The sequence below is a fragment of the Lepidochelys olivacea genome (genome assembly GCF_965140295.1).
Source record: "Lepidochelys olivacea isolate rLepOli2 genome assembly, chromosome: 14".
NCBI classification, from domain to species: domain Eukaryota; kingdom Metazoa; phylum Chordata; order Testudines; family Cheloniidae; genus Lepidochelys; species Lepidochelys olivacea.
In genome coordinates, this window is record NC_140424.1 from 15,990,943 (window position 1) to 16,003,506 (window position 12,564).

The window sequence follows — 12,564 nt, forward strand, 5'->3', positions numbered from 1 at the left end:
GGATAACACAGAGAGATAAAGAACGGATGTTGTTTGAATGCCAGCAAACATACACTGCAATGCTTTGTTCTACAATGATTCCCGAGTACGTGTTACTGGCCTGGAGTGGTAAAGTGTCCTACCATGAAGGACGCAATAAGGCTGCCCTCCCCAGAAACCTTTTGCAAAGGCTTTAGGACTACATCTAGGAGAACCACAAATGCCAGGGCAAAGTAATCCTTTCACATGCTTGCTTTTAAACCATGTATAGTATTTTAAAAGGTACACTCACCAGAGGTCCCTTCTCCGCCTGCTGGGTCCAGGAGGCAGCCTTGGGTGGGTTTGGGGGGTACTGGCTCCAGGTCTAGGGTGAGAAACAGTTCCTGGCTGTCGGGAAAACCGGTTTCTCTGCTTGCTTGCTGTGAGCTATCTACAACCTCCTCCTCCTCATCATCTTCTTCGTCCCCAAAACCTGCTTCCGTATTGCCTCCATCTCCATTGAAGGAGTCAAACAACACGGCTGGGGTAGTGGTGGCTGAACCCCCTAAAATGGCATGCAGCTCATCATAGAAGCGGCATGTTTGGGGCTCTGACCCAGAGCGGCTGTTCGCCTCTCTGGTTTTCTGGTAGGCTTGCCTCAGCTCCTTCAGTTTCACGCGGCACTACTTCAGGTCCCTGTTATGGCCTCTGTCCTTCATGCCCTGGGAGATTTTCACAAAGGTTTTGGCATTTCGAAAACTGGAACGGAGTTCTGATAGCACGGATTCCTCTCCCCAAACAGCGATCAGATCCCGTACCTCCCGTTCGGTCCATGCTGGAGCTCTTTTGCGATTCTGGGACTCCATCATGGTCACCTGTGCTGATGAGCTCTGCATGGTCACCTGCAGCTTGCCACGCTGGCCAAACAGGAAATGAGATTCAAAAGTTCGCGGTTCTTTTCCTGTCTACCTGGCCAGTGCATCTGAGTTGAGAGTGCTGTCCAGAGCGGTCATAATGGAGCACTCTGGGATAGCTCCTGGAGGCCAATACCATCGAATTGTGTCCACAGTACCCCAAATTCGAGCCGGCAACGTCGATTTAAGCGCTAATCCACTTGTCAGGGGTGGAGTAAGGAAATCGATTTTAAGAGCCCTTTAAGTCAAAATAAAGGGCTTCATTGTGTGGACGGGTGCAGGTTTACATCGATTTAACGCTGCTAAATTCGACCTAAAGTCCTAGTGTAGACCAGGGCTAAGGTGCCACAAGGACTCCTCGTTGTTTTTGCTGATACACCCTAACACTGCTACCTCTCTGAAATCTAGCTAGAGAATTCCCAATATGGAAGCCAGAGGGAGCTAGGTATATATTAGGTTCCACATTACCTGGTGCCTGAAACCAAAGCCTGAGACTTGCCTATAATTTATGAAGCTCACTATCTTGTATGTTTATTCACACAGTTATTAAGCCTTGTCTTCATGTGCACTGGGCTCACTATAAAACCTGAGATGGAGTCTTGAAAGGTAGTCTAGTTCTCCCAAAGGCCTGGACTAGAGCATGCAGACATTACAATTTACTAGTAACGTTCAGATACAATTATTTTGTGGGTGGCCTGAACCATCTTAATTTGGACTATTAGTTTTTAAGCTACTAGCCCAGCTGTGCTACAACTGAGGACATTTTAGGTCATTATTCTTACAGCCTTGCCCTCCATGCCAAAGATCTGTGCAGTCAATGGAGTGTACCACCCATGTATGCCTTGCCATTTCACATAGTCGGAGGTCATGGGAGAGAGTTGCCAAGGAATAGAACCGTGACTAATACAGTAAATGTGGCATAAAGAGGCCTCTTCCCTTTGCTATACATTGGAATTGAGAGCCTCTTGAGGCAGCCTTACAGAATACTGCAAGCCAAAATCAAATTTTTTTTTGGACTGGTAAGTAAAAAAAAAAATCTTCTCCCTCCCCATCATCTTACTAAGGGCAGACAGAGTCTGCTTGGGCTGGTAGATGTTTGCTGACCATTTTGCAAGGCATAAAGGTGTTTATTAAAGTTATTTGTATTATGGTCGTGCCGAGGCGCTCCGGTCACGGACCAGGACTCCATTGTGCTAGGTGCCGTATTAACACAGAACAAAGAGCGACTCCCTGCCCCAAGGAGCGTACGCTCTGTCCCTGCACTGTTCTCAGCTGTCCTGCAGTATGGAGGATGAGCCCCTAAGGGACTTGTTTCTTGGACAGTCGCTGTCGATCTCCCACTTTTATTATCATACCTATTTTGTTCGCCATTATACTGAAGATTGTGGAAAACGGGATACCGAAGTTGATCCCCCATCATGTTACATTTCTTCCACTGCAATTCTGCTTGTGTCCCTTGTCTGGGTTGCCATCCTCCCCAGCCGGCTAACAGCTGGAAGGGTGTGAATGCCACTTAGAGGGACAAAATTCTTACCTCCTCTTGCCCCAGCAGTGGCCAGCACCAGCAAATGCATTTGCTTGTAACTCAGACACTATAGCATTTTAAATTATGTCTCCCCCTAGTGGTCAAATGACCTGGGCATGAGAGTGGAATCAATTTTGACCCTTTGGCAACCCTGTAGATCAGCAGGAAGGCTACATTGAGAAGGTGAGACGAGCATGTGGGCAGGAGCATACAGTGGGCATGGAGGGGAGACAGCCATTTCACACTGGGTGCAGGAAACTGAGTGCAGAAACTGCCTAGCCTGCCTAGGAGGGGCTGCCTGCCTGCCTTAAAACCTACCCTCCAACCTCACAGTATTTAAGTTAAATATTGAAGGAAAGCTGGTATATTATGTATATTATGGCAAATCCATCTTTAAAGTATTAGATCTCTTTCCCCACAGGCTGCAGAGTCCAGTTTTCATGGAGAAATGCTAGCCATAGAAAATACAGGGGGAAGAGCAATACAGTAAATGTGGGCCATCACAAGGGACACGCTTGAAGCTGGACCATTTTCTACAGGCCATCAGAGTCGTCTTTAGGAAGTTTAATACAGGGAGGGCTGGGGCTACTCGGGCTGGGAAACGACAAATGGTTGTACGCCTAATTAGGAGACTGTTGGTTGAAAATAGAGCAGATGGTATTGAACTGATAAGATGTAAACAGCAGTAATAATTAGCACTAAGAGGGCTTTTAATTCGTAACTCATTCTCACAGCCCTCAAGCCCATTTGACAGAAGGGGAAGGTGAGGCAGGGTAAGTAAGTGGCTTGTTCAAAGTCACAGGAGGACACTGGAGACAGGCATTTTTGAGAGAGAGAGAGAGAGAGAGAGAGAGAGACTGATCTTAGATGGCCAGGATCAATCCAGTCCTCTGACTAGTCATTTTCTCCAACGTATTCGCCTAATAACTGTATTATTTAATTCAGGAGGGGTATTTAGTTGCTGACGTGTGCATGAGAAGTTGAACCCAGGGTATTTGTGAATTGCTTGATGCACTGGATTGAAACAGCTTGGAGGTATTGCACTGGGGGGCAAACCTCTTCCCTGCCTTTGTATAGTATGTGGCACAGCTTGGGATGTGCACGTTTGTTTATAGACTAGCACTGCCATGAGACATGTCTCTAGGCTGTTGAATGTGGTTACAATGTGGGCTATTATTAAGGGGAGTTTTCTTTGCAGGGGTTAGGGAACGGATGGGATATTGCTCTGGGAGGGGTTAATGCAATTCCAATACCTTTTTCCATCCCATACTACCTTCAGTTCCTGGGATGTCCATTGAAGGGCGGGGCTTGTTGGTACTCCACAGCAGAGGGTAATGTTAAAATGTGTGGGACTGAAATGGCAAAGGGGGACTCTGACTAATGAATGGAGGAATGTTTCAGTGACAAGCCTGCCGACGGACCATGGACACGTTCCAGGATGTGTTCCAGAAGGTGGAGAAGATTGGGGAAGGCACCTACGGAGTGGTGTACAAGGCAAGGAACAAACGGACAGGCCAGCTGGTGGCTCTGAAGAAGATCCGTCTGGATTCGTGAGTGTCTGAAATCCACGCTCCCAACCAGGGTCCAGCTTACACTTTCCACCCTGAAGCCAGACCTCTAGGGTCATGCCAACGCTAGGGATTGTAACCTTGTCTGATAGGTTTTCCCAACACAGCTACTGTTGTAACATGGTTAGGCAACCCACATCACAGCAGTAAGAAGCCACGATAGTGCCCTGCTGGGCTTGTCTATAGCACAGTTTAGACCCCTTAGGATAAAAACCCGGTCTGTAAGGGAGCAGCAAACAGTGCTCTCTCCAGTCAAGCTTGAAATCGTTATCAAGCACAGCTGTGCCCAAACCATACTCGAGAATCATAATCTAGCCAGGCCTGTTTGTGCTTCACTGTAGACAAGGCCTAACCTTCTTAACTGCACACAATCCTCACACCTCATTCAAACTCACTGATCAGCATGACAAGCTAAAAGCTCCCTGACAGGAATGGGAAACATGTGTCAGTCTGAGAACAAATATTCTAAGATCAGTTTCTGTGGCACAGAAACTGGCCTGCTTTACGCTCCTCGTCATAACATTCCCCTCTGCGTGCTCCTTCCCAAGCTGGTTTTAAAGCCGTTCTCTCCCTAGCATGGACAGCCTCAAACCAGGGCCAACACTTGTTGGAACTTGGCTAGGTTGACTTTGCGCATGCCAATGGGACAACCAGGGCTTGGGGCTCTCCCTCAGCCGTATAAAGAAAGGCCAGATTTTCAGGAGCACTCCTCACCCACGATGACATGTATGACTGAGCTCTTTTGAAAAGCTGGCCTCAGTTATGTGTGCTGAGCACTTGAAAATCTGATCCTGAGCTCTCCTGAAAATCTCGGCCTAAGTTGTCTAGATATATATGGAGAGGGTCCTAGATCGAGAAACCTTATATTTTCTGTCCTAAGCCCCTGTGGGTATCCACCAAAAAGAAATGTCGGAAAGGAAGATGTCCTTGAGCCACATGACCAGCTGAATTGGCATTTACCTGCTAATGTCACCCAGGAAATAATGGGATTGCAATAAAGTCTGTTTTCCCCACAGGGAGACAGAAGGGGTTCCGAGTACAGCAATCCGAGAAATCTCTCTGCTCAAAGAGCTTAAGCATCCAAACATTGTGAGGTAAGAGAAGCACTCAGTCTGGCCATGGACTTGGGGCAGTCAGGTCATTGCAATACGACTCATTCACAACTGATCAAGTGCAGTTGAGTCAAGCTGAGGAGCATAAAGATGTAAACAAACGTCTCCCAGCTTTGTGCGTGCCAAGTAAAAGGGTTGTTGATAAAAAGGCAACGGACAAGGCATTTCCCAGTCAGTCACTTATAAAAAAATGGTTTTCTGCTTGCTCTCCGCCATAACCACTCACTTAGCTATTTTTCAAACAGTAAGTGCCGATCAAAGTCCCTGAGTGTTATACAGTCATTACCCTGACACAGGACAACGGAAAAGGCCACAGTTCCGGTTGATGGATTGTATTTTTAGACACAGAAGCACATTAAGAAGTGTCTGGACCTTAAAAATCAGATGAACAATCGCGGTGAAGAGCGTGAATTAGCGTTCAAAGTGGAGTACGTTTACAAGTCCGTAGTCTTCATGTGTTTTTTCCTTCTGCGGTTGCATTAGTGCTGTAGAGAACTTAACAGCCTTTTTCTCCACTGGGCATCTTAAACGTTTTTTCCCCCTGGAAATTTCCTTAGTGTTTTTGTTTTTTTTAAAACGTGGTCACCTTGCTGAGCTAATGGAGAAGACGATTGTGGCTGCGAGACTTGGGTGGAAAAATTCAAATGCAGGAAACATGATGTAAAAATATGTCTGGGTGTTGACAATCAGACACCAAACAAACAGAAGTGGAGATAGATGGCTAAGGGAACCGAATGCCATGCTTTGGCTATGAAAGACACCAGGGTGTCTTACAGCAGGGTTCCAACTCTTGGCGGGTTGGTTAACTTCGCCCCTTTCCTCAGCATTAGCCAAGCTTTCCTGGCCAAGGCTTACTCCTTTCTGAAAGACCTTCACAAGTGAGATTTCCTCTCCCCTCCTTAAAATCCAGGCCAGAGCTGCCGCTCAGGAGTTGCTATTTTGGAGAGCAGCAGCAGCAGAGGGCTGCAGGTGACAGTTACCCTTAACGAGATTCGAAGTACAGTTACACATTCATGAAAGAGCCACAGCCAGCCCGGGTCAGCAGACTCAGGCTCACGGGGGCTATAAATCTGCAGTGTAGACGTCTGTGCTCAGGCCTGGAGAACCCACGAGGGGGCGAGGGTCTCAGAGCCAAGGCTGCACATCTACACTGCAGTTTTACGGAGCTGCAGCCCGAGACCTGGAAGCCCAAGTCAGCTGACCCAGGTTCCAAGACTCGGTGCTGTGGGATTTGTATTGCCGTGTCGATGTACCAATAGATTCCAAGGCCAGAAGGGACCGTTGTGATCATCTAGTCTGACCTCCTGACCAGCACAGGCCGGAGAACTGCCCCACTATAATTCCGAGAGCTGAGCTCCCATCTGGATTTAAAAATGGTCAGTGATGGAGAATCCACCAGGACCCACCTAATGTGTATTGGCTACATTTTTGCTTTCATCAGGCTGTCCTTGTTCTTTTCAGGAATGTCCATTCACATGCAGGCTGGTTTGCCCCCCCCCTCCCCCAAACTCTTCCCTCCAGTCTTACCAGACACAAATGGCCAGCTCCTCAACTGGCATAGCTCTGCCTTTCAATGGAGCTATGCCAAGTTACACAAATTGGAGATCTGGCCCTATTGTCCCATTTACAAACTAGCTGCTGCTAATATAATGTAGTTAGATAATAGCTAGTAAGGCGCGAGGCATTTCAAATAAATCCTATTCCATTCAGCTGCTGAGGAAAAGAAGCTAGCAGAGGGATTGCTAGAAGAGAACCCTATATATATTACCCACTGTCCTGTTCTACCGCTTCTTTCGTTACAGAAATAAGTATTGGTTTGGAGCACTGCAGTATAAAGCTGGTCGGGACTGTTTTTAATAAGACAGGTTATGGTTGTGTTTTGTTCTTAGGCTTCTAGATGTTGTGCACAGTCAGAAGAAGCTGTATCTGGTGTTTGAGTATCTGAATCAGGACTTGAAAAAGTACATGGACTCGTCTCGGACAGGGGAGCTCCCGTTAAGTTTGGTAAAGGTACAAAGTTTAGAGAAGTAAGAGTGCCACCTTGGCAAAATACCTACAGGCGGTTAAGGCCGTGTTTATACCTGCTGCCCTCTGCTGGATGGACCCAGAACTACTCAGCTGTGTGTTAGACTTTATAGCGATAGCGGAAATTGTTGGTAAGCTGCCATAGTAATTAACTGACTCCCACGGAAGGCAGTGGGAGCTGTGAGAGCTCAGCACCTCTGCAAGTCAGGCCCAAGGTGCTGTTTGATCTGAACAATTCTAGACAGTATTGTCTGGTTCGTTAATTTCCTAACCATTTCCAGACTTCTCAGCTTGGTGGATCAACAACAAAACAAAGTGAAGTTGGGGGAGACAGTCCAGGGAGCTACTGCTAATTATTTTTATAATGAGCAACACGCTGCTGGCAGTATCAGTGTCAGCACACCGTGGATTTGACTCCTTCCCTCCCCGAGACAGCAGGGACAGGAACATTTCAGGAACAACGTCTTGCTGGGTTGTGGTCAGAACCTCTGTCGTGGGCCTGGATGGAGCTGGAGTGACAGTATCCGGGCTGTGGGGGAGAAGTTAAGAACATAAGAATGGCCCTGCTGGGTCAGATCAAAGGTCCATCTAGCCCAGTATCCTGTCTTCCGACAGTGGCCGATGCCAGGTGCCCCAAAGGGGAATGAACAGAGCAGGTCATTATCAAGTGATCCATCCCTGTTGCTCATTCCCTGCTTCTGGCAAACAGAGGCGAGGGACATCATTCCTGCCCATCCTGGCTAATAGCCATTGATGGACCTCCATGAATTTATCTAGTTCTTTTTTGAAGTTATTTTGCAACCGTGAAATATTTTCCGTACAGACGTTGGACACTTCCTTAATGAAGATCTACCGTATTTCAAAGGTTGTAATTTAAACAAGCCCAGTTTTCCACATTGTCTCATTGCATGGATGTCTGAAATCTCTCCTTTTAGAGCTATCTGTTCCAGCTGCTGCAGGGTGTGAATTTCTGTCACTCGCACAGAGTCATTCATAGAGACTTAAAGCCTCAGAATTTGCTGATCAACGAAGTGGGAGCCATCAAACTGGCAGATTTTGGTCTGGCTAGAGCCTTCGGGGTTCCACTGCGGACGTACACTCACGAGGTAATGGCTGTGTCCCATCTGATCTAAGGTGCCTTCACCTGGGTATTTTAGTGCCACTCTCTCTCTCTGGTTTATCTAATCTGAATTATTTGACTCCTATGAAAAATAATGTAATCTATGAATTTCTAATATGCCCATCACTGTAAAATCTGTGTATCGTTCACTACAGTGGCCTGCCCTGTTGATTACATGACACTTCCTATGTGGTTGGAAAGGGCATAGATGGATGTTGTACATAAAGAATCTTTCCAAGCTGAACACAGCAGGAACTGTCCCTTGCTAAGAGCAGAGATCTGTGTGTACCTGCCAAGTGAAACTAGACTAAAGAAGGGGTAGTCAATAGGTGCATCGTGGGCCAAATCTGGACTACCAGATGCTTTTGAACAGACCCCAACATCTTATTTACCTTTTTTTTTTTTTTTTTTTTTTAATTTTCTAGTCTTGAGTCTGGACCTCGACAAAAAATAATTGTTTCCCCCTGGACTAATGCTTTTGTTTTGGTTTCTTGTAGGTGGTAACCTTATGGTACCGGGCCCCCGAAATCTTGCTGGGATGTAAATACTATTCGACTGCAGTGGATGTCTGGAGCATTGGCTGTATCTTTGCAGAAATGGTAGAATAGGTTTAACCACTTTCTAAGCGAATGGTCCCTTCTTTTTAACATCTCAAGCCGGCTCACGCTTACCCATTTCTTACCATGGTCCTGGGCGGCACTCAAAAAGAGAACCAATTATTATATGGTGCCTTTATCCGCTGGCCCAAGAGGGCTTTCCTGACTTTAATCAGGTTTGGCAATATCCAAGCTGAGTAGCTAGAGATTGATATCCCCATTTTCCAGATGTGGAAACTGAGGTCCACAGACCTTGTGATTCACCTAAGGTCATAGAGAAGCAGGGCTTGGTACGGAACCCAGATCTGCTAGTTGCTAGACTGCTGCCCAACCTCCAAGCCACATGGTTTCCCAATTATTTAGAAAAAGGAGGGCATCCCAAAATGTCCTCTATGGGCTGCAGTCATGGCCCTTGCCTGTCTGAGTTGGGTCAGAGCCGGCCCATTGTGCCCCGAGCACGTGCAGGGTAGGAGTCTGTTCCAGACGAGCACGCTGGCCACACTGCTGCAGTTGTACTTCATAGTACTCCTCCGCCCCCCCGGTAAATCATTGCCCAATAACCCGTCCTCCTGGATCAAAAAATCACAGGCAAAGGAACACTGTAAATGGTGAAATCCCTTCGACCAGCTTATGATTCCTAGAGGGTTCTACTAAGGATAGTTTTAAACAGCTGCTCCATGACTGGAGGATTTTCTTACTCTATTTACTAAGGGGAAAAAACACTACAGCATGAATGTGTATTGAGATTGATCAATACACACCCATCCTGCACCACAGCTACTGTGTAGCACTTAGCAACCTAAGTCACTAGCTCTGATGCTGAATGGGGCTGGGAATCTGTTGTTAAGAACAAGATTCTGTGTGCAGTCATCAAACACACAGCCTAAGTTTGTAAGTTTTTCACTATTCAAGACATAGGAGGGACGTTAGAAGAGAAAAACAGCAATCCCCCCAATACTCCAGCCCTCTGAATCTTTTTAGGTGCTCAGATACCACAGAGCTGCATGTGCTGCAGGAACCTGAATAGAAAAGATTCATAGCGTTTACGGCCAAAAGAGACCGTTACGATCATAGTGTAACCGCCCAGTAGAACTAATCCCTCTTCCCATGCGGGAACCTTTGTGTCCAATGGCTCCAAAATACAAGCGTACGGTTCAGGGGTGAGGCAAAACACACACACCACCTGACCTGCTATTCGTCATTTCAGCTGAACACATTCTCCCCCTCTGCCCTGCTGGAAAGAGCTGAGCCCCTCAACGCCTGCCTAGAACTCACCGCCAGTAAGTCTCGCCCATCCCGATCCAAGTTCGGAATGATCTCCTTCATCTCTTTTCTCGCCCACTGGGGAAAGTTTCCTTTATAGTCGGGAAGCTGGGTCACCCCCGGCCACGCTGCCTCGGTGGGTGTGCCCAGGGTGCGGAAAATCCAGAAGAGCTGGTCAATTTCTCTTATTGGAACAAGGCTAACCTCCTTGTTCCAATAAGAACGATAACTTAGGTGCACCATTTCTTATTGGAACCCTCCGTGAAGTCCTGCCTGAAATACTCCTTGATGTACAGTCACCCCCTTTGTTGATTTTAGCTCCCTGAAGCCAACCCTGTAAGCCGTGTTGTCAGTCGCCCCTCCCCCCGTCAGAGCAACGGCAGACAATCGTTCTGCGCCTTTTTTCTGTGTGGACGCCATACCAAGGCAAGCATGGAGGCCGCTCAGCTCACTTTGGCAATTAGGAGCACATTAAACACCACACGCATTATCCAGCAGTATATGCAGCACGAGAACCTGGCAAAGCGATACCGGCCGAGGAGGCGACGTCAGCGCGGTCACGTGAGTGATCAGGACATGGACACAGATTTCTCTGAAAGCATGGGCCCTGCCAATGCATGCATCATGGTGCTAATGGGGCAGGTTCATGCTGTGGAACGCCGATTCTGGGCTCGGGAAACAAGCACAGACTGGTGGGACCGCATAGTGTTGCAGGTCTGGGACGATTCCCAGTGGCTGCGAAACTTTCGCATGCGTAAGGGCACTTTCATGGAACTTTGTGACTTGCTTTCCCCTGCCCTGAGGCGCATGAATACCAAGATGAGAGCAGCCCTCACAGTTGAGAAGCGAGTGGCGATAGCCCTGTGGAAGCTTGCAACGCCAGACAGCTACCAGTCAGTTGGGAATCAATTTGGAGTGGGCAAATCTACCGTGGGGGCTGCTGTGATGCAAGTAGCCCACGCAATCAAAGATCTGCTGATATCAAGGGTAGTGACCCTGGGAAATGTGCAGGTCATAATGGATGGCTTTGCTGCAATGGGATTCCCTAACTGTGGTGGGGCTATAGACGGAACCCATATCCCTATCTTGGCACCAGAGCACCAAGCCGCTGAGTACATAAACCGCAAGGGGTACTTTTCGATAGTGCTGCAAGCTCTGGTGGATCACAAGGGACGTTTCACCAACATCAACGTGGGATGGCCGGGAAAGGTACATGACGCTCGCATCTTCAGGAACTCTGGTCTGTTTCAAAAGCTGCAGGAAGGGTCTTTATTCCCAGACCAGAAAATAACTGTTGGGGATGTTGAAATGCCTATATGTATCCTTGGGGACCCAGCCTACCCCTCAATGCCATGGCTCATGAAGCCGTACACAGGCAGCCTGGACAGTAGTCAGGAGCTGTTCAACTACAGGCTGAGCAAGTGCAGAATGGTGGTAGAATGTGCATTTGGACGTTTAAAGGCGCGCTGGCGCAGTTTACTGACTCGCTTAGACCTCAGCGAAACCAATATTCCCACTGTTATTACTGCTTGCTGTGTGCTCCACAATATCTGTGAGAGTAAGGGGGAGACGTTTATGGCAGGGTGGGAGGTTGAGGCAAATCGCCTGGCTGCTGGTTACGCGCAGCCAGACACCAGGGCGGTTAGAAGAGCACAGGAGGGCGCGGTACGCATCAGAGAAGCTTTGAAAACCAGTTTCATGACTGGCCAGGCTACAGTGTGAAAGTTCTGTTTGTTTCTCCTTGATGAAACTCCCCGCCCCTTGGTTCACTCTACTTCCCTGTAAGCTAACCACCCGCCCCTCCTCCCTTCAATCACCGCTTGCAGAGGCAATAAAGTCATTGTTGCTTCACATTCATGCATTCTTTATTCATTCATCACACAAATAGGGGGATGAGTACCAAGGTAGCCCAGGAGGGGTGGTGGAGGAGGGAAGGAAAATGCCACACAGCACTTTAAGCACAGCACTTTAAAAGTTTACAACTTTAAAATTTATTGAATGCCAGCCTTCTTTGTTTTGGGCAATCCTCTGTGGTGGAGTGGCTGGTTGGCCGGAGGCCCCCCCACCGCATTCTTGGGCATCTGGGTGTGGAGGCTATGGAACTTGGGGAGGAGGGCGGTTGGTTACACAGGGGCTGCAGTGGCAGTCTGTGCTCCAGCTGCCTTTGCTGCAGCTCAACCATACACTGGAGCATACTGGTTTGGTCCTGCAGCAGCCTCAGCATTGAATCCTGCCTCCTCTCCTCACGCTGCCGCCACATTTGAGCTTCAGCCCTGTCTTCAGCCCGCCACTTACTCTCTTCAGCCCGCCACTTACTCTCTTCAGCCCGCCACCTCTCCTCCCGGTCATTTTGTGCTTTCCTGCACTCTGACATTATTTGCCTCCACGCATTCGTCTGTGCTCTGTCAGTGTGGGAGGACAGCATGAGCTCGGAGAACATTTCATCGCGAGTGCGTTTTTTTTTCTTTCTAAGCTTCACTAGC

At 48.0% G+C, this 12,564-nt stretch overlaps 1 protein-coding gene across 1 annotated transcript; it reads left to right on the forward strand.

Annotated features, from left to right (window-relative positions):
- Positions 1 to 2,555: 2,555 nt before the first annotated feature.
- On the forward strand, positions 2,556 to 8,830 carry LOC311530240 (cyclin-dependent kinase 3-like; the record flags this gene model as incomplete). The annotated part of the gene is made up of 6 exons (XM_084646705.1): positions 2,556 to 2,580; positions 3,799 to 3,947; positions 4,982 to 5,059; positions 6,967 to 7,087; positions 8,038 to 8,208; positions 8,720 to 8,830. Exons 2-6 carry the CDS (start codon positions 3,820 to 3,822, stop codon positions 8,828 to 8,830), a joined length of 609 nt encoding a protein of 202 aa, XP_084502831.1. The 5' UTR covers positions 2,556 to 2,580; positions 3,799 to 3,819.
- Between the last annotated feature and the right edge of the window lie 3,734 nt (positions 8,831 to 12,564).